A 26,933-nucleotide genomic window follows, 5' to 3' on the forward strand; every position below is an offset into this window, starting at 1 on the left:
CCATAATTGCCCTTTAAAAACAAATGCTTCTTCACGGAGGTTTTTTGCTCCCCCCCTCCCCATAGTCTCTGAACTAAAGTAATTAAACAAAACAAAACAAAACAAAAAACGTGGTGGTGTGATTCCACTAGAGTTCAAGAGACAATTTTATCCTGGAGTAGAGTCAGTACTTGGGGGAAGCGAATATGCATACAAATGATTATTACACTTCTCTGAGCAGGAGCAGAGACTTTGCTAGAAAGCAAGTAGTTCACACCGAGGGGCTAGGCCGGCTGGGTTTCAGCGGGAGGCCTGCCCGCGCTGTCTCCATCTCCGTTGGTTCGAAAATCTGACCTTTGCCACTCTTGGGTCGGTGAGAGGTTTTAAGTGATCCTTGGGGCAGAGGGGAAAAACAGGGATGGGCATAAAACTCGGAGGGGGGGGGGGGGCGTCCTGTAGCTCTTTGCTCTTAGGTTGTTTCATGAGCCACCAGGCCAGCCTGCCTGTCACTTTTCTCCCCGCTGGTCGAGCCTTTGGCTCTTAGTGCACCCCCCCCCCCACACACACACCAGCTGTTTGCATTTACACACACGCACACGCGCACACACACACGCGCGCACACACACACACACGCGCGCGCGCACACACACACACACACACACACACACACCCCAGCTGTTTGCGCTTTAGGCCAGCACGTGTACTGGATTTTCTGAAATCATCTTTTCTGAAACTATTAACCGTATCATGTAAATGCTTTTTAAAAGCGAATTTCTTCATTTTTACACCGCCCTGGGTTCTTTTTATGCGACCACAGTCTCAAATGAGAATGTAAAAACTCCATTGTCAGACCTAGAGTTTCGTGTTTGGGTTTTAAAAAGCGTGGGCACTCCATAAATAGAACCTTGTAGCCTTCGGCCTCAGCGGGGACTGGCCACACTCCCCGAGGGTCTCACGGTGAAGGCGGTCTCTCAAGGGCCTGCACTGCAGCCTGGTAATAATGAGGAAATCTTCAGCAGTGCCGTGGCCGGTCTGTGCCTTCACTTGAAGCAGGCAGGGCCCCAGGGCTAAGTTCCAGGCGGGGCTGAGTCTGGGATGTGAGCTTCCGTCAGGCAGTGAACTTCAATTGCCCAGCAGTCTTAAGCCCGAGTCACAGATTGGGGTTAAAAATGCTTAGCCTACACCCTGCCCGCACTGCACCCCGGTTGTTTTTGTATCTTTAACCTCTGCTCTTCCCTCTGGGGTGGCCATATGTCATCTGCAAGGTCGCTGGCTGTCAGGAGCCCTCTGTTGCCCAGGCTCTGCTCTGTCCTCAGCCCTAGTTCCTCTTCTGTCGGGAAGTGCCTGATTCCAGCTTTAGGTATTGGCCAAAAATAGCACTCAAAGAACCTCCATGGACACATGACTGACCCCGGACACCCTGGGGGCTATCTGTACTTCCTAACGAAGAGCTTGTTACAGCGAACCCATACCTCAAGGGCAAAATGTGAGTTTGAGGGTGTTCCTTTTTTTGGGGGGGGGGTGTTCTTTTAGGGCAGGGTATGTGTTGGGATTTGGTTCCCTCTTCTCTTGGTCAGCAGGATGGTTCTCTCCCAGGTTGTTAATCTTCCCCAGCTGGTTCGCAAGTTTGTAAATCTTGTAAATTTTGTAAATCTCCAGATCACCGGCCCCTGTTGCCAGCTCTGAGCTCTAGAGTCCATGAGGGAAGGGAGTGGGTTTGATGGTTGGACTCATCATGCTTTAAAAAAACCAAAACGTTTGAAATAACTCTCAGAAACTCTCCAAATATAATTTGACTAACCTCACAGAGATGATAGGGAGATCAGTGAAACATTCTGTAAGCTTCATTTTAGATTCATTGACAAAAGATGCCTCAATTGTAAAGAGTTCTTCTGCTTTTGATTTTCAACGTGATTATATTAGCCTCAGCAATATTTTTAAAAGATCCTAAGAAGGCATATTAAATGAAACCCCCAGGAAACTGGGATATTTAGATGCCTTAAGGCATTCTGTTACAGTGCTGATAATTCCTATACCATGCATTTCGTAAGTACTCTCTCCCTCCCCCCACCTCTCCCTTTCTCTCTCTCTTTCTCTCTCTCATTCATTCATTCATTCATTCATGCATTCAAAGAACCCTGGATACTGTGCCTGTGTAAGGAATTGTGCCAGGGGCTACGTGAAATCCAGCAGTCACCAAGAATATTCTTTGCCTTTGAGCTTTCAATCAAGAATGCAATTCATTTGAAAAAATGTTTTAAAACAAACCCCTTAGACGGCGTTGCTCATTAATTAATGAAAATCATGTCTGTATTAAAATAGGTGTGGGGATAGGTATTTTTCTTACTTTCTGAAGTAAGAAAGATGAAAATAGAAGAAAAATCTATTCATCACGCAGTTGAGTAAATTGTGGGAGCAAATCGGCTCAGTAGGACTTAGCGGATCTTGCGATTCTAGCCTGAGGGGCTTTTTCTCCTACAGCATCTGTGTCTTGGAGCAACAGTGCTGGGTCTGGGTTCAGGTCTGGCCCCACCACTCCTCTCACTGTGTGACCTTGGCCACACCTGGGTCTCCTGTGCTGCGGAATGGGCATCTTCATCGACCAGGGCCTTGCACATGAAAAGCCCCATGGGGTGTCTGCTGTTCTTAGAATTCCTTACAAATACTAATTTTCTTGTCGCTTAGAGCGGCATGGTCGGGTATGGTAGCCACTAGCCACGTGTGACTCCTGAGCACTTGAAATGACCGGTGTGACGAGTGTGAATGGATATGGGCTCCAGGTGCAAAATACACACTTAAGTTTCAAAACCAAATGTAGGAACTAGGTTGTAGAATGCCTCGCTACTAATTTTATACCGATTACGTGTTGAAACGATAGTTTTTTTGCTGTACTGGGGTTCAAGAAGGTAACGGTATTCAGATTAAACTACCAGCGTGGCTCACGTTAGGCCTTCTCTTGGACGGTGCCGATTCAGATAAAGACGCAGTAACCACAGTTTAAGGGGAACACACCGTCTTTCACCTGAATCGTAAAATAAAGCTGAAGCGTAAAATAAATGCTTTGCGAGAAACATGTTGGAAGAAAACATGCCTCTGGTCAGGAAGCAACACAGGTGTTCCGTCCGAGGTTGTCTGTTAACATTGCCCGGTCAACCCGACTCCTGTGACACGTGACTCTTCAGTGACCATTATTATATTCTTTTTTTAGTGACAAGTTCACCCGATTTTGCCAGTGGAAAAACGTAGAATTAAACATCCATGTGAGTATCCTCTTAATTTCCCCCCCCCCCTTTTTTTTTTTAAATAAAAACTTCCTCTGGCTTAACTTCGTGAGAAAATACTTTATCCCGGAGCACACTCCCACGGGTAATGCGCCACTAACAGATGTCTCCCTTACAGCTTTAACGTAAGAAGAATTCATCCCCCCGTACCCGGTTTCGTAAACAGTTCGAGGTTTAATTCTCTTTTTTCCCATTCATATAAGGATGTGTTTATTTAGTTAAGAAAGGGTATTTTAAGCAGTGACTGACCCACAGAAATAGTAAAAAATACAAGTCTCCTACAGAATGTGCTTCCCACATGCTCTTGTCTTTCGGCATCCTGGTAAAGACTCTCTTCTCTTATTATTAGGTCTAGTCTTGTCATAAGAATGATGGCATCTCTTATTAACCCAAGGTTTCATCTCCTTTTTTTTAATTTATTTTTTTTTTTAATATTTTTGAGAATGAGAAAAGCAATCCTCAGAAACTAGCTACTTTCTAACACACATTTCCCGAAAGGCTCATCTGCTTCCAGCTTTCAACCTCAAGTTCTGGGGCATGCCCCCTGCTTCACTTTTAGAACCCTCCTTTTTTTTTTTTTTTTAATTTTTTTAATGTTTATTTATTATTATTTTTTTTTTTTGAGAAAGAGAGCACGAGTGGGGGAGGGACAGAGAGAAAGGCAGACACAGAATCCGAAGCAGGCTCCAGACTCCGAGCCGTCAGCACAGAGCCTGACGCGGGGCTTGAACTCACAAACCCGAAGATCGTGACCTGAGCCATAGTCAGACGCTAAATCAGCTGAGCCACCCAGGTGCCCCATACCCTCGTTTCTTGATACAGCCTCTTTTACCTTCCCCTTCATGTCCATTTGTGAGTAAGAAAAAGAAATCATCAACTGGATTTTTTTTTTTTTTAACTTGAGGATACCATTGGGAGAAGCAGTTGTGTGTGTGTGTGTGTGTGTGTGTGTGTGTGTGTGTGTGTGTGGTTTTTTTTTTTTAATTCTTCTTCTTTTTTTTTTTTAAACTTCCCCTTTCTTTCACAGTTCCTGGCAGGATTGTAGAAACAAGAGGGAAATCACACATTTTTCAAAAATATCCTCTGTATTTGCCATAGAGCTTTCTCACGCTTCTGCTCCTTCAGCAGACCCTGGGTGCTCATGTCCTGCTGTCTGTCCCCTGAGCATCAGATGTGAGGCCTGTGGGCCCAGTTAGCTGCGGCTGCAAACGTGTTTCAAGGGCTGTGTGGGGGGAACCCTTCAGGAACCTGACCCTTAACTTGCCAGCATGCATAAGCTACTAAGGTGTTTGCTGTTTTCCGACTGCCCCTTTAGACATCGGGCTCACTGTCTGCCTTTGTACCATCGAAGACTGTTAAAGCTATTTGGGAGGTGGGGTATTGCTGAGATCCTGACACAAGGAAAGGGCTTATGAATGAAGCCTCTTTATACACTTTCCTCCTACTTCGGGTCTTGTTTTCATGCTCACATGCCCAGCATGAGTCCTAGCGATTCCCTGACGTTATCAATAAAAAATTCACATGGCTGGCACCCGCCGAGTTTTCTCATCATATGGCCCGCTGTTAGGAAAACATAGATGCCCTCGATGTAGACTTATTTTTTTACCATGACAGTTCCTGGAATTGCTGAGCTGTTCCCACACTTCCGGCTTCAGAGTAGCTGAGGTGGCTTTTCATTTGGACTAGAAATTTCACACTCCCCTGTCTTCGGGGCATATGGCTTACGACCTAAAACGCAGGAGATCGGAAAAACAATCTGACTCGGCTCCCACTCTGTCCTCGTCCCACTCGCCTCCCTTTTGTGCGCTTTGAGGGTGGAGCACATGGAGGCTCTAGAAAGTCTGGCAGCCTTGCACATCTCGTCTTCCAGTCCGGGGAATCAGTCACAGAAAGGGTAGATCCCTCTGTCAGAATGGCTCTTTTAGTAACTGTGTGTTGCATGAAAACAAGAGCATAATTTTAATGCAATTCTGTGTTTTCGTATCGTGTTTTGAATTCACAGTTGACCATGAATGATTTCAGCGTACATAGAATCATTGGACGAGGAGGATTTGGTGAAGTGTATGGTTGCAGGAAAGCAGACACTGGAAAAATGTAAGCTTTCTATGGGTTTTGTGCTTTGCATCGAAAGAAAACACCTGCATAGGTTTGTGGAAGCCCCGATCTCACTCCTGAAGTAACTTAACCTCAGAAAGAAAAGGGCTGTTTTTTGTGAGGCATCGGAAATGAGAACAGTTGGCTGGAACTTCCATCACGTAGGGTGAAATGGGAAGTTAGCCAGTGACTATGTGTCATGAGCCCCTATCACTCAGGCCGTGGGTGAAGCAGTCTGGGACCTAGAAGTGACCAAGAAGGGGCGTTCTGTACCGCCTCCCAGGCCAATCCGGTTGCAAAGAATTCTCTGCTTCGCAGAGGAGAGAACTTTTCTTCTAGACAGTGACCACCCGTGATTTAGCACATACACTTTTCGGTGGTGTAACATCCCAGGAGATGTCGGTTCCCATAGTTGGGTAGCTCGAGCCCTGGCGAACAGGATGCCCTCCTAGGAGGGTCGTGATCACGGGTCTCCATGACTGCGTCGGCCGCTGATCGTACAGGTGGTTGATGTGAGGCAGTTAACATGCACGTGTGCCAGGTGTGAGGCTCTTCCGGAAAGTGAATGGTGGAGTTCTTAAGTGGTGCGGGTGTCGGGGGGGAGGGGGGGTAGTTTTTAGAAGCAGTTTGTTTACGTGAGCATATATCCAAAAGCAAAAGACAATGGGAAAATACAGTTTGATAGGCCCAGAACCACCAAGTTTGATCAAGTGACAGGCCTTTTAGAATAACAGCAAAGTGGAATAGTCTGTGCGGCTTGGTCTGAGTCGGTGTAAGAGGAGTAATTGGGGTCAGCGAATTCAGTGTCCTTCTCCCCCCACCACCGGGTCATCACTCAGCCTCCACTCGGGTCCTCCCCGTGATTGGGCACTGACGGCCTTGCCAGGTGGCCCTCTTAGTTTTCAGACAGGTCCAGTAACTGGCACGATCTTTAGTAGGTGGGGGCTGGAATTCACCTTCACTAACTTACACCCACTGGTCTTCCTGTTTTGGGGCCCTGCGTGGGGTGAACCCAGTGTCTGGCACTTGGGCATCTGACGTCTGGTGCCCTGCTGAGACAGGATGGCCTGGTGATCCAGAGTGGGGGCCCTGGCGTCCCATGGCCGGGTCAGACCCGGCTTCCGCTTTCCGGCCGGCACGAGGTTTGTGCCTTCTCTCGGCCTCTGCACCCAAGTCTGTAGGGGGCGGAAAATACTTCCTGGTTGTGAGAATTGAACAGGATGGTACATCGTAAAGCCTGCAGATAACTGCCTGTTCCATAGTCCGTATTAGCGAACAGTCCTCTGCGGCCCCGTCTCTGTCCCGATTCTGTCTGTACTCCTGCGGTGGACTTTGATGCTAAGTGTCGCTCTTCCTTTGGCACTTATTCCGTTTCACCAAATGTGTTCGCTTTCCTTCCTCACGGCCCAGGTGTTTAGGAGATCTGCTAATCTGCCACATAATGTGCAAGTCAATGTCACCGTGTGTCCCTGCATTACGTTGGTTATTTCACGCGATTCTCTGTGTGTGGAAAACTGTCTTCCACTTTCTAGAACAAGGGTAGATGCTTACCGGGGAGTCCCACAGCTAGGAAGCGGCCAGGCTCAGTCCCTGTGGATCCTGGAGCCCATCCGTGAACTGCCACCCACCTCGCTCAGAAGCCAGTGGCAGCCAACTGGCTTAACCCCGGGGCTCAAGGCCCATGTGTGCCAGCTTCTCTGGTCTGCAGTTTGAACGTTCTTCAGAACGCCAGCCTGGTATAGTGATAGAAGCAGTAGGACACAGTTTGAAAATTCATCATAGAACTTAAATGAAGAACACGTTACTTCATATGTTCTTATGTGTAATCCCTTAACTAAGCAAATTAACGTCTCCATCAATGGATTTGTTATAAAGAGCTCCTGGGAGAGTCGATAAAATTACCATATTTGGGGGCGGCTGGGTAGCTCGGTCAGTGGAGCATTGCCTCTTGATTTCGGCTCAGGTCACGATCCCAGAGTTGTGGGATCGAGCTCCGTGTCGGGCTCCGGGCGGGACGTGGAACCTGCTTGACATTCTCAACCACTTTCTCTCTCTCCCCACCACCCGCTCTATGCTGCTCCTGTGCACGCACTCTCTCTCTCTCTAAAAAGAAGAGCAAATATCAAATTTGAACATCCCTCTCTCTTTTGCTAAGTCATAACATTGTGAGTTATGATCAGTTAGAAACAAGTGGATTTTCTGTGTCCCGTCACAGCCGGACAAACATCTACATTGTGTGCCGGGGCCTTGTAAAGTGGGACTTACAGCCACACACAGAGTTCTGAAGCCCCTGAGGCCCCTGTGAAAATGTCCTTTCAGCTTTCTGCTGTGCTGCTGACAAATCATCCTTCTTTCTTTAACCTGCGATTATAGAGAATGCCAAATAGCATGTCTGCATTACCTTAATAGAAGTTTGTACCAAGGCTTCAAAAAGCTTGAGTTGTCAGCTCTTTCTTCTCCACCAACTTTTATATGAAAGTCTTACGGATTCTTTTTATTATTTGCAAATACGATCACTTCGATATCCAGATTAAAAACAAAACAGGGCTGCCTGGCGGGCTCAGTGAGTGGAGCATGTGACTCTTGATCTCCAGGTGGTCCATTCGAGCCCCACGCTGGGTGCAGAGATTACTTAAAAAAACTGAAAACAAACCAATCAAACAGCATTTTAGAACGTGCCTTTTTGAGCATGGGCTGGCCCTTTTCATTTTGTTGGTTGCCAGTGTTTGAGTCTTGCCCTCTGCAGTCTTGCAAAATCTTGACCACTGCTGAAATCACAGTTCCTAAAAGCTAAATATTACACACACTACTGCAACACACAGTAGCAACTAAACAGCAACAATATGTCCAAAGTTTTATTTTCACTAAATTTATTCACATCCCTCTACTTCTGGTTCTCATTTAACTGGAACTTCTATTGTGTAATGGTATTAATATCTTAATTATTGCTTAATTTTTTTAGCTTTCTTTTGATTTAAAATTTTTTAAAGAAACCTTTTATTTTATTTTATTTTATTTTATTTTATTTTATTTTATTTTATTTTATTTTATTTATTTTTGAGAGAGAGTAAGTGCATGAGGGAGAAGCAGAGAGGGAGGGAGATCGAGAATCCCAAGCAGGCCCTGCACCCAGCATGGAGCCCAAAGCAGGGCTTGATCTCACAAACCGTAAGATCATGACCTGAGCCAAAATCAAGAGGCCGATGGATGCTTAACCGACTGAGCCACCCTGGCGCCCCTGACACCTTTTTATTTCGAATTTTATTTTTGCCACCCAATTTTAGGTTTACAGAAAGCGTTCAAAAACACACCCAGTATCTCTGTCTTACGTTACTATGGAACATTTCTCCTAACAAATGAACTAATATACATTATTATTCACTGAAGTTTCTACTTTTTTGGGTTTTTTTTTACTTTACTTTAAAAAAAGATTTTTTTCATGTTTATTTATCTGTGAGAGACAGAGAGAGACCATGAGCAGGGGAGGGGCAGAGAGAGAGGGAGACACAGAATCTGAAACAGGCTCCGAGCTGTCAGCACAGAGCCCGATGTGGGGCTCGAACCCACGAACTGTGAGCATAAGTCGGACGCTTAACCGTCTGAGCCACCCAGGCGCCCCTTTACTTTACTTTTTTACTTTACTCTTTACCCAATGGCCTTTTGTGTTAACCAGATCCCGTGTTACATTTAAGTCCTCTCGTCCCCTTAGGCTCCTTTAGACTGTGTAGTTTCTTGGACTCTCCTTGTTTCTGATGGGCTGTGCTGCTTTGAGGACCCCTGGCCAGGTGTATTGTACGTCTTCCAGTTTAGGCACGCTTTCCTCCTGGTTATACTGGGGCTGTGGGCTTTTGGAAGGAAGACCCCAGTGGCAGAACACCATTCTCATTGCGTCCTATCATGGGTGCCCGTCGTCAACATGACTCCTCACTGTTGATGCTGACCTTGACCACCTACTTGAGGTCGCGTTTGTCAGGCTTCTCCACCATAACGTCACTGTCCCCTCTCCTCCACACTGTCCTCTTGGAAAGGAGCTTACTGTGTGCCGTCCCCACCCAAGGAGTGAGGAGGGACGCTCCACGTTGAAATGTTTTCTTAATGCGTGCAAAATTTAAAAAATACATTTTTTATAAATATTTCTTTTTTATAATTTTTTTTTTTTTTTGCATGACAGTCAGCAAGTACCATTTTGCTTCTTTCAAACACTTCCCGAGTCTTTAGAAACTTTCCCCAGTACGACATGGATCGTTTAAAGCAGCTTGGATTCTTTCCAGCGCAGCTCTTTCAATAACATTTATGTTTCCAGGTACGCAATGAAATGCCTGGATAAGAAGAGGATCAAGATGAAACAAGGAGAAACATTAGCCTTAAATGAGAGGATTATGTTGTCTCTTGTGAGCACAGGGGTGAGTATTCCGTTTGGAGCACTGCTTGCTCTGGTCTTTGCTGGTTGCTCGGTTTTCCAGATCGAGACAATTTATTTAAAATGCAGGCATTCTTTCCCGGCAAATTATGCAGCCAGCCAGTTTTCGGGTGAGTGAGCGTTTATAGCAGGGAAAAGCAGCACTAAGTTAATATAAATAGTGTAGAATCCGCATATTATCTCTGTTTAATTTGGGAGTTGGAAAAGTGCTAGCAACCATCATTATGCACACCCACGACGTCTCCCTTTAGTGGCTGTTTTATGACTTTCCTCTCTGAGGAACGTGGTTGCCGAGATGGCAGGAAATAATTGCGGCAACGGCAACGAAATCACTTGAGTCTAGTTAAGAACTGCCTGCATGACGGAGGACTGACCCAGAGAAGCTGGAGTGCAAGGAAAGTCGCTCTTGTCCTTTGTGAACAGATAGAGAGGAAGCATCTTGGGTTACTCAAGTCCGAATTGCACTTGGGGCTGTGCGCCATCAGAAGGTGGCTCTGTCTTCGCGGCCCTTGCTGCTTTTCACCTGCTGCCATGGACTTCGGTCATTTCCATTTCCAAAACGGTGTTTCCACCTGTTGGACAGTTTATTTGTCCATCAGCCTGGCATTTTTAGCTCAGCCTGTGTCAAAAACTCCTGCCCCGTGACTTCTTGCAAAACAGGATCCCATTCTGGCCGTTTTTGCAGTGAATGGTATGAACCTTGGCGGTTCTGTATTTGAACAGATGTGTGTGAAGACACCCAGAAAAACTCAGTGTCCCAGAAACCTGGGCAGTGTGCCAGAGGGCCTGCCATCCAGCATGCAGAGGGGGTCAGGGACTCAGGGTCTCCAAGGGAAGGCAGGAAATGAGGGTGGAGTGGCCAGACCCATGCTGAGTGCCTCCCCCTGTGAATTTAAAGCTAATCACCAAGCCAAGAAGGTTTATATGCAGTGAGATATATTGGGGAGGGTGTGGCCTCCCGATAGCCTAGCTGGTTTCTAAACAGGCTCATTCTCACCAGAAGGAGAAAGGAATCAGACTTCAATGGTGAATCAAAGAACCCTTTTCGACTAGTAAGCAAGGAACCCGACACCCGGAGGGGTTAATTTCCTTACCCAGAGTCTATGGACCCTCTGACTAGTGTTCCTTTCTTACGATCACCTTCTAAGCTCTGTGTTTTTTGGTTAGCACCTATATTTAATGTATTGTGGTTTATGTTTTCCTGGGGTTCGTTTGAAGCAGTTTCAGAAAGGTTATGTGCTACCGAAGTAAAGGATTCTCATAATTTGGCTCAACCATAATAAAAAAGAACACTGTAGCTATAAATAATCTCTAACTATGTGCCTCTGCCTCCTAACATCTGGACATTGAGCATTTCAAGTAAGAGTCGTGTTGGGTGCGTGACCACGTTTGCACCTACTTGGAACCGAAGCTAAGCAGCTCACACACTGTTGGAACCAGTAAGAATGGCATTGGTTTCCAGTTTCTATTGGAAATGTCATCGCCTTAAATTTCAAACATGGGTGTGCCCTTACTGCAGATTTTAAGTGGTAATTAAAATATTAATTTTTCATGAGCCATCTCCACACCTTGCATGTTTTATTCTCGAGAAGGCCTGTGGGGAAAACGTTGGGAGTGTTGAAGAAATATACATACAGTTTTCACATAGCATTTTTATAGTTTTTTCAGGCGAGGGGGAATATGGTTATGTAGATGTATCGGTCGTTCTTCACCCATCTTAACCCTCCACGGGAATAAATAAAAAATTGGTCTACTACTTTGAGCTAATTTAAAAGAATTATTTATATTTTTAATTCAAGTATCAAGCCTTTTTGTTTGGTTTCATTTTTTGGGAATTAGAGGTTGATGTTTTTTACTTATCAATACATAATTTAACCAAAAGTGCTGTAATAACACTATTTGGAATTTTTTCCTTTTCTTTTTTGCTAATCAAAGGCCACTTTTTCTGGTTCTTTAATCATCTTTAATTTAAAATCACCTCACTAGTACACTTAAGATCAGCATGTTGGCATGGAACTGGAGTGCCGTCCCTCATTACAGTTTTCCTTTTATTGGAAGGGTTTTTTTGTTTGTTTGCTTGTTTTTCCTTCCAATTTCAAGTTGAGTGTTTCTTCCCCCAACATTTCAAAGAGACAGTGGCAGTACTGTTCCCAGTTTGATTCTAGAATAGTAAAAGGGAAATCTTTAGGATTAAGAACTAGGATAAGTATGTCCACAGGTGAGAATTCCATAGCTGAGAAAGAACAGTCAGCACCTTCACTAAACAGTCACGTAGTGTTCTCCAAAGTGTCATTCATTCCTTGAAACACGTTTCCGTGCCTAGATCATGTCAGGCATTCTCCTGCAGGATGGAGGGTCCCAAACTGTGACTTTGGTCCCTGCTCTTTTAGAGCTACACAGAATGAAGGAAGGTGGTAGTGTTCACATGATCTCAGAAATGTATAAATAATCAGGACACCTCTAGAAGGTGCCCGGTGCTCAGGAGGCACTTAGCAGGGAGGAGGTGGCAAGGGATAGTCCTCTGAGGTCACAGGAGGTGTCAGTGCTTGTCTGGGTCCTGGGCGCTTCAGGAGGCTTTGCAGACTTCGGAGAAGGTCAGCTGAGCTGGGGTCTCGAGTGGTGCGTGCATAGCCCCAGATGAAGTTGGGAGTGGAGAGGGAGACCGACAGAGGCCAGGCCAGCCTGTAAAGAGCTTTCTAGGGCAATACTGAGGATTTAAAAAAGAAAAAAAAATCTTTTAGCAATTGGAGACAAAGTGTTTTAAGCAGGAAGTTAACAGAAGCCTCCTCCTGACTGCAAGGTGGAGAATTTTCTTGAAGAAATACTGCGTGCTGTATTTTATCACAGTTTTGCAGAGTTCCTGCAAAAATACAAGCTGTTTTGCTCACTACCGGTAGGAAATCAAAGAAGACAGTTCCTTGCTGAGGGTCTACCTCTACGAGGCCCTTTAGTTCTTACTGCCTTTAATTTGTAATCAAGGCAGAACATCTTAACCATAATGATGTTCACAACTGTATCAGCCCCATCGCCGAACTGCCATTTTTTCACACTGGTCGGTATTCGGTTCTTTGCGTCTCGAGCTTCCCACGAGACCTGGTGTGGTACCTGCCCAGCACCTGAGAGGTGACGGATTGCAGTCAGCATACAGATAACTGAATTGCATCCCTTTAACTGAGCTCTTACTTGACTTTGCCACAGAAGCCCAGCCTTTGTGAGCAGCGTAAGTAACATAGAACCCTGGAGAGGGTCAGGAGACTGGGGGTTGAAATCCTGGCTGGCTACCACATTTCTTTGTGACCTCAGGCAAGTCATTTCCCCTTTTTAGGGCCTTAGTTTCTTTATTTTAAAAATAAACACGCAGGACCAGGTGATTTTTTTTTTTAAAGAGCCCTTCCTGTTCAGAAAGCCTGTGATGCTAAATCTACAGTTCATGTCCCTTCTTAATAACATATGATCTTAAGTGAACCTATTCTGTTTGCCTTTTGCCATTTCCTTGGGGTTACCATTAGAAGGATCATATCCCATTGTGTTCAGAAATACCCCTTGGTGGAGTGAGTACAGATGCCCTCTGGAGCTGGGAAAGACTCTGGCCTCACTAAGTTCTGGGTCCACCCGCCTCTCTGCTCTACAGATGAATTGCTCATCGGATCAGGAACCAGAGTGTGTGGGGAACCCCGTTCAGGAAGGAGCAGAATGAGCCATCTTCAGCAGGCTATTAAAAAGGTGGTTCCCTAAGGGCTTCCAAGTGGGAGGGTGCCCCCCACCTCCAGGAAGGCCACATGGCTTTTAACAGAAAAAGGAAAGCACTTTTATTTTGCCTGTTTAAAGCAAAATCAGCCTTGAAATCAGTAATCACTAATACCATCTGAATGGTGTTTTAAGGCAAACTAGGTAACCACAAAATGAAATTTGTAGTTCATTCCGGAAGATACATGGAAATTGTATTCAGGTTCATGAATCTCTGGTATAGAAAGGAGTCAGATTTATCAGTATGCCCTTAATACAGAGGTTTGGACGATGCAGATTCAGTGTATAGATTATTCTGTTGAAACCTGACTATTTTCTGTGGAATTTAATGATTTTTTTGTTTCTGTTAAGAAAGTGGATATAGACGTGGGGTGTTTTTTTTGGCCAGTTTCTATTTTAATCAGTTGAGTGGCGAGTATACACTGTATATAAAGAATCTAAATGGACCTAGTTATAGATCTGGCTTAGCACTGAGGAGTTTTCACAAGGGAACACAAGCATGTGTCCAGCACTCAGATCAAGGGATAGAAAGTTAGTCGTATTCCTTGGGGCACCTGGGTGGCTCAGTCGGTTGAGCATCCAACTTCGGCTCCAATCGTGATCTTGCAGTTTGTGAGTTTGAGCCCTGCGTCGGGCTCACTGCTGTCGGTGCAGACCCTGCCTTCAGATCCTCTGTCCCTAATATCTCTCTCTCTCTCTCTCTCTCTCTCTCTCTCTCTCTCTCTCTCTCTCCTCTCCCTCTCTCTCTCTCTCTCCCTCTCTCTCCCTCTCTCTCTCTCTCTGCCCCTCCCCTGCTTATGCTCTCTCTCAAAAATAAACATTAAAAATAATAAATAAATAAATAAATAAAGAAAATAAAGTTACTCATATTCCTGAAGTCTTGTGCCTCTTCCAGTCACCTACCCCGCGCCCAGGTTAACTACTACCCAGATACCTAACACTGTCATTTAATTTGGCTTTGCCTGTGTTTGAACTTGGTATAAATGTGCCCTCTCGCGTCTGGCTTCTCTCACTCAGCGTTGCTTGTGAGATTCACCTGCATCATCACACGTGGCCATAGTACATTCTGCGGCTACGTAGCAGAGGTCCGCAAGCTGCGTATGGCCAATGGACCAGATCTGGCTTGTGGCCTTTTTTTCTGTAGAGCCCATGGACTGGCAATGGGTTTTCCGTTCCTGAGGTATGGTACGGAAAATAAACAAAGGATATGTGACAGAGGTGGCCTGGAGCCTGCAAAACCGAAAATAATTCGTGTCTAGCCCCTTGTACACAAACTTGCTGACCCTTGCTGTATAGCATTCCCCCGCGTAAAGCGACCGCGGTTCACGCGTCCGTTCTAATGCCGGTAGACATCCGGGTTACTTTCCTCTTGGGGCTCCTTTGAACAGTGCTGCGAGGAGCATTCTCTTGCGGTTCTCTTAGTGCACATTGGGTACGGGCTGCTGTGAGGTGTGCAGCTGGCAGTGGAAATGCTGACGCCTGGGGTTTGCAGACGGGGCCCAGTTTCGGCAGATGGCTCCGACCAGTTGCCAGAGCGGTTGTTGGCACCGTGCGCCCCTGGGTGCCGTATGTAGGGGTTCTGTTTACACCCTGTCTTTCCAGCCACTTGGCCTTGGTGGTCTTTTTGATTTTGCCCATTCTCTTGGGGTTTAGCGATAACCCATTGTGAGGACACATCTCCTTGGTGACCGCTGATGCCCAGCACCTGTTCATCGGCTTGTGAGCCATTCGATGACCCTCCTATGTTTAGTGCCTTTATTGATTTGTTGGCTGGTTTATTCATTCATATTGTTATTATTACTCCTATTGCCGTTTTTTGCCACTGCTCTGTTGGGTCGTTTGCCTTTTCCTTTATTGATTTATGAGAGCTCTTTATATATTCTAAGTATGAGTCCTTTCTGCGTGTATGGATTGCAGATATCTTTTCCTATTCTGTGACTTGCCTTTTTAGTCTCTTGATAGTGTTTTCTGAAGGCCAGAAGTTCTTGATTTTATTTTTGTCCAGTTTAGCAGTACTTTCACCATTAGTGCTTTTGGGTGGCCTGAGAAATCTTTACTTACCCTAGGGTCACAAAGACACTCTCTTTGCTTTCCTCTAGAAGATTTATTGTTTCCCTTCAGATCTTCGTCTTCCTAAAGTTGACTTTAGTGTGTGGTGTGAGGTAGGGGTGGGCGTTCACATTCTGTTGTGCAGATATCCATTTGTTCCAGCATATCACGGAAGGGCCATCCTTTCCCCTCACCCTGTTGTGTCACTTATCACAAATCAGTTGACCATTTATGTGTGAGTCTATGTCAGGATTCTCTCTTCTGTTCTGTTGGTCTGTCTGTTCTTGGGCTACTACCACACTGTCTGATTTACTGTTGCTTTATAATAACTTTTGGGGCACGTGAGTGGCTCAGTCAGTTAAGTTTCAGACTTTGGCTCAGGCCACGATCTCACAGTTCATGGGTTCGAGCCCCTCATCCAGCTCTGTGCTGACAGCTCAGAGCCTGGAACCTGCTTCGGATTCTGTGTCCCCCTCGCTCTCTGCCCCTCCCTTGCTCACACTCTATCTCTCTCTCTCTCTCTCTCTCTCTCTCTCTCAAAAATAAACATTAAAAAATATATATTTATATATAATATATATTTATATATAATATACATAAATAAGTATATGTAAATATATAAAACTATATATAAATACATATTTATATATAATATATAAAACATATAAATATATATTTATATATAATATATAAAACATAAATATAAAAATATAGATATATATAATATATATAAAATAATTCATATATATATATATACACACACACACACACACAATAAGTCTTAATATCTAGCACTATGACTTTTCTGGCTTTTTCTTCTAGAGTGAATTTTTCCTGGCTGTGCACATCTCCATATACATTTTGGAATCAGCTCGATTTTCACTTTAATTAAAATTGTAGCCGGGCGACTGGGTGGCTCAGTTGGTTGAGCATCCGATATTGGCTCAGGTCATGATCAAACTTTGTGAATTCGAGCCCCGCATCGGGCTCGCTGCTGTCAGCACAGAGCCCGCTTCAGATCTTATGTTCCCGCCTCTCTCTCCATCCCTCCCCCACTCCCGCTTGCACTCTCTCTCTCGAGAATAAATAAAACATTAAAAAAAATTTTTTTTAACTTGCATAGAATTTCTAGAATACTTTGGGGGAAAACTGACATCTTTACAATTGAATTATTCAGTCCCCGACTCTGATGTATTTTTCTACTTTGAAAGCTAGCTGCGTTCCCTTTTTATGCTCAGTGTCTCAAGACGGTAGTATAGATATTTCCTCCCACTGGGGTATGGTTCTTCCAACCTCAGAATCAGAGAGAGAAATGGATATTTGACTAGCCAGAACCAACATGTAGAGCAACAGAGAGCCTGGCAGGGCAGCGATATCTTTCTGTAGAGTCTGGGCCCTTTGAAGAAGCTGCAGATAGAAGGGTCATGGTTGAGTTGGCGAGAGACAAGACCTTTGAATTCATCTGCTCCGCTCTGTCCGTATGCATTTTGTCATGTAACCAGGTCCGTTTTGGTGGGACGGTTAAGGTTCCTAAGGAGGGGTCTCTGCTCAACGCACAGGGCAGCGGCATGGACGAGACCTGTGGATGCTTTCTGATAGAAGATGTGCTACCCGGGACAGCTTTTGTTTTTCTGACAAACTGTGGCTTTTTTTTTTTTTTTTTCCCTCCCTAGGACTGCCCTTTCATTGTCTGTATGACCTATGCCTTCCATACTCCAGATAAACTATGCTTCATCTTGGATCTGATGAACGGTGAGCAACACGCAGGAAGTCTGAGTGCAGAGAGAGACTTGGCCGTGACGTGAGACCTCAGCACACCCTGATCTGGACACGCCAGCAGTTTGGGTCTCTGGGATAATTGGGTTTCCCCCCGAAATTTAAGGAAACCTTCTGCTCTTCAAGTTTCCATTGAAATTCATTTTAAGTCCCCTCTGCACCCTCCCAGTTTCTCACCAGGAAGTTTGCACTTTCCGGAAGAGATTTTCACAAACGATGTAAACTTCATCTTCTGGAACGCAGCTGGCCTAGATCTTTAATTAGCTTGTTTCCTAACCCTCAACTTTTAGGAATGAGATGCCTCATAAGAACGTAGGCCAAAGACAGAAGTATATTAGGAAGCCGACTTGGAAGGACTGGCTGTGGGCCAGCCCGGCTTCTGGCTGGACGGACCAGCCGTCCATTGGTCTTGTAAGCTATGAGTGCCGACAAAGTTCTAGCTAAAAAAGTAGCTTTCTAATGCTAGAGAGTGACACGGCATGTACTCAAAGCGTTTTCCGTAACAAGAGCTGACGTAAAAGCCATCCGGGACATCAAATGGACAGCTTCCTTTTTTGGAAGTTCATTTGAAGTTCGGTTACATTTGGAGGGTTTGACCCAAAGCCAGACCTATTCAACAGCGTGGAGGAATTTCACAGACGTTAATAGTGGGCCAAGAAGCCAGACACCATAGCACATATCCTGCGTGATTCCACGGTTAGCACTCTCAGGACGGTTAAGATGAACGGACGGTGGAAGGTCAGATTGCAGTCCCCTTGGCCTAACCGAGGGGCCAGGGGCTGAGGCATTGACAGGGAAGGGCACGGGGCCTCTGGGATCCTGCACATCTTACATCTTGACCTGCCAGTGGTTCTACAGGAACACGTGTGTGTGGAAGGGAAGGTGCTTACAAAAGCAGGGGCCATACAGTGGGCACATGTGAACTTTTCTAGATCAGTAGAAGCTACTCCTTGACAGCTTATGAGAACATTCCCTTATCCTGTTGGTGGCATTCTCTCACTGTGTAACTTGAGCCCATATGGTAACTGATTTTTTTCCAAACGTTTTATTATGGAAAATTACAAACACAGGGCAAAACTGAAGAAATTGTACGGGGAACACCCAAATCCCCACCTACCTGGATTTCACCAGTTATAATTTTACGGTTGCATCCGCTTTATCATCTGTCTCTCGGTATGATCATTTTGTTTGTTTGCTCATTCCTTTATTGTCCCCGGAGCCAGTTGCCAAGCCGGCTACTGGGTCAACCATGTCATGACCTGTTCATTAGACAGGAAGTTAGTGATCCAAGCAGGTTAGCTTGCGAAGGTACACGTGGGAGCTGGATTCCCAGTCTGCGAATGATGGCTTCCTATTGCCCCTGGGAACCAACCCCTGCATTTAAGTGTTAACAATGTATAAGCTTCCTCTATACTCTCGAAAGTGTTTTGTCAGACTACTCAAGTCAAAGATACATACGAAGCAGGAGCCAAGTTTCCTTTTTGTACTGCGTCCTAACGATTTAGGATGACGTTTTTTGTTTCTTGCAAATTAACATGCTTTGCCTTGACCTGTCCTTCTCTGATTCCAGGGGGCGATTTGCACTATCACCTTTCCCAGCATGGGGTATTTTCTGAGAAGGAGATGCGGTTTTATGCCACCGAAATCATCCTGGGGCTGGAGCACATGCACAATCGGTTTGTTGTTTACAGAGATTTGAAGGTAAGGCAGTCTGGTTTCGGGACCTGCGCGTTAGGTATCGCGGTCACGGGTGTCCAGACGGTCCCTTCTCTTTCATAGGACCTGCCGTTTTCCTCATCTGAGCCCTGGGGAAGTCACCTCTGTGTGGTATCCATCTGTCCAGACCCTAAACTCTGTTCCAGGATCTCCCTTCCTTCCTAGTTGTCACTGTCCACCCAGTGTGTCCTACCCTGCCTGGTGCAACACACATACTAACTCAAAAGTTTTTCATTGGTTAATGAATGAAAAGCAAGCCAGGAGTTACTTGGTGTTGCCGATTTTACAATTAATTGTAGCGCACTTAATGTTCACTAAGCAGCCGATTCGGCCATGGCTCTATGTTAGAACTCGTGATGTTCAAAACTGAACAAGCAAAGAACATGCATCTTCTGGGATTCATACACCGGTAAACTGAGGCGTAGAACGGCCGAGCCACAACTCCTCCGAGGCAGGGCCAATCAGCCTGCAGAACTTTCCCCCTGCAGGCCACTCTGAGAGTTGCACATTGTTTTAAGACTATGTTCAAAATCACCAACAGATTTGTAGATCCTTGAACTGCAGAGCCCTAGACTGTTGGTGCCTGGGCTTCTCCACTCTCACTCTCCCTGGACTGGGAAGAAAAGGCAGTGAGTCCATTCCGAGTCTCCCCCTTCTGAACCACGATGCTCGGTCCTGGGTTCTGCGTTTATGAGGGAGCTGGGGTTTTGCTCAGTATGTCCATAGGGACACTTGTGGTGAGAAGACCGGGATAGAGACAAGAGAGACCTTGACAAATGATAGAAATGATTAGGCAGATACATAAATGGGCACATGATGACGCAAAGAAAAACGAGAGGAGAGACAGTCTCCCAAACTGAGAAAGCAGTCCGGGAGGATGTGTTTGCCTCCTCTTTCAGATTCCTTCTGGAACAGACCCAGGGCCACCGACTGAAATGTACAGCTTATGCTCCTTTTCTCTAAGTAGCTATGTTTTGATCGGCTGCCTTAGCTTTTTAAAGTTACCTTCTAAGAATCTAAAAGATGGTATTTTCTTTTTGAGCCTCTTGGCTTTTTTTTTTTCTTCACAAAATGCTTTGTACAAGTTAAGGCTTTCTGCAAGGTTACAGAATTACTCCCTTAGTTTTCATCTGAGCATGAAGGAGACAAAAATATATTTTCATTGAATTAGAAATAATTAGGCAGTGGTTGGCACCTGACATTTTGTTCCCCTGCTCCGTGAGTTTTGCAGGAGAATATAATACATGCTGAAGGCCCTTGAAGCCCTATTGTAATACATTTTAATTTAAATCTATAACCGGTCTCTAATCATCTTTATGCTGTATCTTGTTTTTGTTTTCGAAGCTATTTAGTAGGCAGTGGTATTATTTAATTTCTATTCAAACTGAATTCTAGTCACTCATGATTATTCATGCTTGAGTTTTATAATAGCATGCCATTATTTTTATTTCAAGCAAAACAATAGTTGATCTCCAGCAGAAAAATATTAAGATGACTGTAATTCAGTGTGTATTAGGGAGAGGAGCTTTGTTTTCCTTGCTCATGCCGACTAAATCCAATGTCAGCGGATATATGTCATCAGAGTTGTGCTGAGAATCACAGTGGGTCATTCGGTAGGGTCCTGTGTTCTGATTACGCACTCACAGGCGTGCCGTTTGAGATCGGTGTGGCACGATGGAGTGTTCTGGTTTCTTAGGTCAGCGTTTGTACGTTCTTGTGAGCTTCCTTTCTGTTCTGTGCCTCGTGGCCTCATTCCCGGAGCCCTTTGTGGGTCACAGAAGCCAAGAAGCTGGTGGGCTCACTCCCTTTGTGGAGAGGTGCGCTGTTCTGGCCGGGCCACAGTCCCCATGGGAGAAAGGAGCTACTTTCTATCTCTGGTGAACTGTGGTCATAAACCACCACCACCACCCCCCACCCCCACCCCCCACCCCCGCCCAAAGCTCCCTACCCTGTGTCTCCTTATCTCATGAGTAGGCTCCTTTGTGTCTGTCACTGCCACTTTCCTGCTGGACTTAAACGTGAAAAGGGTTACTTTCCGTGTTATACCCCACTCGGATGCGATAGTATGGAACTTGTGTTTAGATGAAACGGTAAGTTACCAAGTGCGTATAGTTTCAGAAATTCTCAAAGCCCGGTGACAGTCTGGGGACTCTTGAAGATCATCTTGTCTTTCTCTTTAGCCTGCAAATATCCTGTTGGATGAACATGGACACGTCAGGATATCCGATCTCGGTCTTGCCTGTGACTTTTCCAAAAAGAAGCCACATGCGAGCGTGTGAGTAGCACATCAACTCTCTTCACTCCTGTTTCTCTCCACGACGCGTTGATTCGCTCAGACCCCGATCTGGTCACTTGCTCCCCCTGCTTTTTCTTGCTAGAGGTGATTCTTAATATGTGATAATGCTGGGAGGGGGGCAGGTCCCAAATCCCTGGCGATGGGAGACGAGATAAGCAGGGAGCGTGGATGGACCTAGAGAGCGATGTCAGGGGCCGGGGTATCTCTGCAGCACACCTGAGCCCACGATGGCAGGGTGACCCTTGTCAGTCAGTTTCCCTGCTTGACCGCAGTCTTCTCCGTAAAGTAGAGGCCGTAGCAAATGCCTGCAAGTTGTCTGTCCTACGGATAAGGGAAGTCTGTGTGCCTGGGAAGGTGCAGAGGCATCTGTGTGGAACGCTCCAAGGGAGGCCCAGAGGTCGAGTGTCTCTCTCCAGCTACTTTTCTCCTTCATTTGCAAAATGGCTTTTTTTTTTCCCCCCCGAAAGGAAATTAGGAATCTTTTTTCTTTTTTTTTTTTAATTAAAAACACAAATCATCTGCTCGCAGGTCATGGTAGACCGGAGCATTTATTACATCAGTCCTCCAGCAGACCATGTGGAGGGAACCCCGTGCCCCGCAGCCCCCAGCCAGCACCTGACCCCCCCGCACGCCCCCCCCCCCCCCGGAAGCTTGAACACGGGGCGTAAAGCTACCACACCAGGGCTCCACAGAAGCAGAATGGCACGTCATTTCTGTTTCTTCGGCTATCAGTTTATCTGAGTGGAAAGTGTAGACATGTGTGCGGTCTGTGGAAGAGCAGATGAGTGTTGCTTTTATCCTTTCTCTTTGTCAATGGATCACTCTCAGCACTGAAATCTTGGAAAATTACATTTTCATTGTCCACCTTGAGCTAACATTCATCTCCGTGGTGAATGGGCCTGATGAAACTCCCCGGGGTCTCCTGTCACGCATCCATTCAGAAACTAAAGCCCAGACCCTTCTTTTTGTGGGTCTAGAGGTGGCCCTGCATGGCAGTGCTGGAGGAGGGCCTGCGGTAAATCAGAAGCGCCTTGTGAGGCCCCGATCAGATGTGAACGGAGGATAGCACCCATTCTGAAAACACGTTTCCCCCTTCCCTCAGAATCCGGGGTGCTGTGATAACAGCGTTAGCATTTTGCCGGCACTTTACAATTATGAGGCCAGAACCTGTGGTCGTATAAGCTTCTCTCGGCAAGTTCATCAGACATTTTTAAGAGGGTTGTTTGAATTTTTAATGCTGCAGCCATTTGGTATGCTAATTTCTTCAATTTAGTGTGGCCGAATACGAATCCGAGAGCTCAGAAAAGTTAATCTTGCAAAGGAATTAACTTGCAGCGATGGGATGGCGTTATTTATTTCCTTACAGAGCTGCACCCGCTTCTTACTGTAATTCACCTGTCGGCCCCAGGAGGCGGGCTGCTCTCAAGATTCCAGCAGCAGCTACAAAAAGGGGTAGGCGTGGGAAGGTTGGTTTCTACGCTTACATGATCATAGTGAGGCCACTATATAAAAAAAAGATAAAGGCGCAACCAGATGCTTTTTTTTTTTTTTTTTAAGTAGAGGGGGCATGACTGGGATAGGAACAGGCTTCTGAGTCAGCAGATCTGGGTTCGAATCCTCTTCCAAGCCGTGCTTCCCTTCTCCCCTCTCTAAAAAGGACATAACAACGAAGTTTATTTCGTCTGATTGTTGTGAGGGTCAAGTCAACTGACTAATACGGCAAGTTTTTATGTGACATTGGCCAGGTGCTAGGTGCAGGCAATGCTGTGGGGACCCCTTGGAGCCGGCTGTGCGGGAGGTGGCCCTTGAGTGGGTGGTGGCGTGCCAGGAGCCACAGCGCTCACCATGTCATCGGTTGAACATCCGCTGTCCCAGGTGTGCTCAGCTGCTGTGAATACGCTACGATCTTCATAGAAACACCAGACGTTAGGGGCGCCTGGGTGGCTCAGTCGGTTAAGCGTCCGACTTCGGCTCAGGTCACGATCTCACGGTCTGTGAGTTCGAGCCCCGCGTCGGGCTCTGGGCTGACTGCTCAGAGCCTGGAGCCTGTTTCAGATTCTGTGTCTCCCTCTCTCTCTGACCCTCCCCCGTTCATGCTCTGTCTCTCTCTGTCTCAAAAATAAATAAACGTTAAAAAAAAAAAATTTAAAAAAAAAAAAAAAAAGAAACACCAGACGTTATAGGTAGAATTATCTACTTTATGGTACGGTCCCTGAAGTCCAGAGAAATCGAGGTCACAGCCCTGGCACATTGTGGGGCTAGAATTACAGTCCAGTTCGGTCTCCAGAGCTTATACTTGGGCGACCTCCCGGAGGCTCGATGAGTAATTTAGGGCCAGAATTTCACCCTGGACTTGGTTTCTCGAGTCTTTTCAAAACTGTAGATGTGATCCTTGGACTCCATCTAGCTGGTCCACCTACAAGAAGTGTTGTGGTTGAGGTCCCCAGTTTGGGCTTAGGTTTAGTCCATTTAATGACGGGATCAAGAATTATTGTAAATGGAAAGTTAACTGTGCAGTGGCCCCGAAAAGTCAAAAACTTCTGTAATTGAACAGATTACCAGTGCCCGATTTGAGTTCCAGCTTATTCGCTGTAAGAACACAAAGTTGCATCTCATGTCACAGTGTTCTCAAAACCTTCACGTGTTCTTTCAGTATTTGTAGTAGTTCGGATCGTCAGGGGACAATGTTGTCAGGAAGCATCAGTAGCTGCCATGCGGGCAGAGTCAGAAAGCCATGGGGGCAGGTGGACCCGTATTTGGCTCCGATTGTGGCCAGGGTCATCATCTTAGAGAGCTGATCTGCATTAACCTATTGTGTTTACCCTCGCTGTACTTTCCCTTTCCAGAATTGGGTTCTGATCCCAAGAATCATAGGCTCACAATTCATGACAAAGGTCTGTCCGGGCAACACTGAAATTAACCCTTCCCAGAGACTGGTTTGGAGACCCCCTCATAGAAATCTCCAGTACCCTCACAGCGTGGCTAGGTGACCTTATGCTATCAGACTTTGGATTCCGGATGGTGGGGCTACTGCTGGTGCTGGACCCGCCTGTGAAGGACCAGCGCCCCTGTTCACTGTCTGAGAGCAGCCTTCCAAATAGAACTTGTTAGACAAAGAGCTCTGGGCACAGTGCTGATCCTGGGTCAGTAATGATCATGAGTGATCCAGGAGCACTTTCTGAGCAGATTCTCAGTGAGCATAGAGATTAAAGGCCCTGACGTGGATTGAGTTCTTCTGTGCCAGGACTGTTCTTAACCCATCACGTATATGTAATCCGCACGGCAACCTTGCGCAGTGAAGTGTTATCTTATCACCCATCTTGTCTGGGAAGAAGATCAGTGAGGGGTGGACAGGTTGGAGGGTGTGGCTTTTGCAGGCGCCCTTTCGGGCTGCATCTGTGCAAGCCCCCATGAGCCCCCTCTTGCTCTTCTAGATGGAACAGTGCACACTCGGATCCTTAAGGAGGAGCCCAGAATCGACCAATGGGAGGGGATTTGAAGTTGCAGAAGAGTGCATATTGCAGTTAAAACAGTTGTCCTCCCAAATCTTTCAGCTTCTGAAAAGCATCCTCACATTTGCTTAGCTGGGTCCTCTGACCTGTTGGTAGCCCTTAAAACCTGACACAGGGTTTCTCTATCTTTTTTGCTTTTTAAAAAAAATTTTTTTAAGTTTATTTTAAGAGAGAGAGAGTGGAGGGCAGGGGGTGGGACAGAGAGAGGGAGAGAGATCCCAAGCAGGCTCTACGCTGTCAGTGCAGAGCCCAGCGCAGGGCTTGATCTCACAAACTGTGAGATTTTGATCTGAGCTGAGATCAAGAGTCAACCACTTAGGGGCGCCTGAGTGGTTTAGTCAGGTAAGCGTCCAACTTCGGCTCAGGTCATGATCTCCCGGTTCGTGCATTTGAGCCCCGCATCGGGCTCTGTGCTGACAGCTTGGAGCCTGGAGCCTGCTCCAGATTCTGTGTCTCCCTTTCTCTGTCCCTCCCCTGCTCACATTCTCTCTCTCTCTCTCTCTCTCTCTCTCTCAAAAAACGAATAAATGTTAAAAAAAAAAAAAAAGAGTCGGATTCTTAACCTACTGAGCCACCTGGGCGCTCTGGATTTCTCTGTCTTTTGTACCTGCCGGCTTGTTCCCCTCTTCTTCCCCACTCCCTCAGGGTCTGTCGCTGACTCTGTGAGTAAGTAGCCCCCACACTTACCATGTGTCCGCCCAGGTCCTCAGCACAGAGGGTGGCACCACACAGGAGGGATGTCCATCCCTTCTGGTCCGTGGCACCACCTGTAGGTGCCCGCTTATCGTCCCCTCCCCCACTTCACCTCTGCCCCTTGCGCATCCTCACTGGAGCTCTGGACCGGGCAGGAGACCCCCTAGCCCTCCATCGCGGTAGTGCAGGAAGACCAACATGGTTCAGATTTCTCCTCCCAGACCGGACCTTGCATTCTCTCACGTTTACCTCATACTGTCATTTGTTTATATTCACTCCTACACTAACGAAGACGGAAACGGTCGATTTCCCATTGGGTGCTGCATGGCTCACGTTGGGCGGGATCCCCATCGTCCCCTCCGCCTCCTTTACGGCCGCTGCCATTTAACAAATGGCGTCTGAACCCCTTGTCGAGCTGTTGACATTTCCTAAGGTGGGCATGCCCCCCTAACTGCGTGTACACTTTCTTCTCCCTAGTGGCACCCATGGGTACATGGCTCCCGAGGTGCTGCAGAAGGGGACGGCGTATGACAGCAGTGCTGACTGGTTCTCCCTGGGCTGCATGCTCTTCAAACTTCTCAGAGGGTGAGTGAACCGCATCCTTTTCAAACTGCTGCCATGGTGTGTCCCGGGATCAGAATCCAGACTGGTTAGACATCACTGGGCCTCACATCCTCTTCGGTCACACGTGGTAACCTGGATGGTGACCCTGGCTCTTCCTGCCTCGTAGAAGGGAGAGCTTTGTGCCCGGAAACTTTTAGGCAGAAGCTTACGGGTTCATATTTTTGTTCCATGCCAACACATTCAAACCTAAAAAAAAAAAAAAAAAAAAAAAAAAAGACTGCTTTGAAATAGCCCCATCGAGGACCCTGATTTGGGAGCACAAGTATTATTTTAAAATGTGAATCACTGAAGAAGGTAGGATACTTTTTCTTCTGCTAGGAATCAGTTACTCATGATTGTCTCACCCACGTCATGCATTTTGAGGGTCACAAGAAAGGACCCAAGATCCAAAGCAAACTGATTTTAAAAGCATGCATTTATTCGTAAGCATGCTGAAGTTAATTTGTGCCTTTTTTTTTTCTCGAACACAAAAATGAAACTGCGTAATTCTGTGTTTTTAATTAATCGGTGTTAGTTCTCAGCCACCAAAGATGGTGAAATAGAGCGGAAGGATTATGAAATGAAAGCACTGTCAAAATATGTTCTCCCTTTGAACACAACGATTATGTTAACACTTCCATTAATGTTTAAGAATTTGCAGCCAACTGGAGTGGGACTCTTGAAGTTTTGCAAATATGGTTTTGGTTATTCCTCATTCACAAAGATACAGAAAGCACTTCATGTTAAAATTTCCTGGTCAAGATTCC

At 46.1% G+C, this 26,933-nt stretch overlaps 1 protein-coding gene across 4 annotated transcripts in view; it reads left to right on the plus strand.

The window, feature by feature from the left end:
* The window catches only part of GRK3 (G protein-coupled receptor kinase 3), a 130,259-nt gene that overhangs the window by 74,626 nt on the left and 28,700 nt on the right, over positions 1-26,933 (plus strand). For 3 of the 4 annotated variants that reach the window (XM_058693092.1, XM_058693091.1, XM_058693094.1), the window contains 7 exons: positions 3,188-3,239; positions 5,263-5,354; positions 9,658-9,757; positions 17,244-17,322; positions 18,917-19,047; positions 21,243-21,337; positions 26,041-26,148. In XM_058693092.1, the coding sequence (XP_058549075.1) occupies positions 3,188-3,239; positions 5,263-5,354; positions 9,658-9,757; positions 17,244-17,322; positions 18,917-19,047; positions 21,243-21,337; positions 26,041-26,148 (657 nt within the window). The remainder of the gene's footprint in view (positions 1-3,187; positions 3,240-5,262; positions 5,355-9,657; positions 9,758-17,243; positions 17,323-18,916; positions 19,048-21,242; positions 21,338-26,040; positions 26,149-26,933) is intronic. The other variant, XM_058693093.1, reaches the window with a different exon arrangement.

This window comes from Neofelis nebulosa, chromosome 11 (assembly GCF_028018385.1).
Source record: "Neofelis nebulosa isolate mNeoNeb1 chromosome 11, mNeoNeb1.pri, whole genome shotgun sequence".
Classification (NCBI taxonomy): Eukaryota; Metazoa; Chordata; class Mammalia; order Carnivora; family Felidae; genus Neofelis; species Neofelis nebulosa.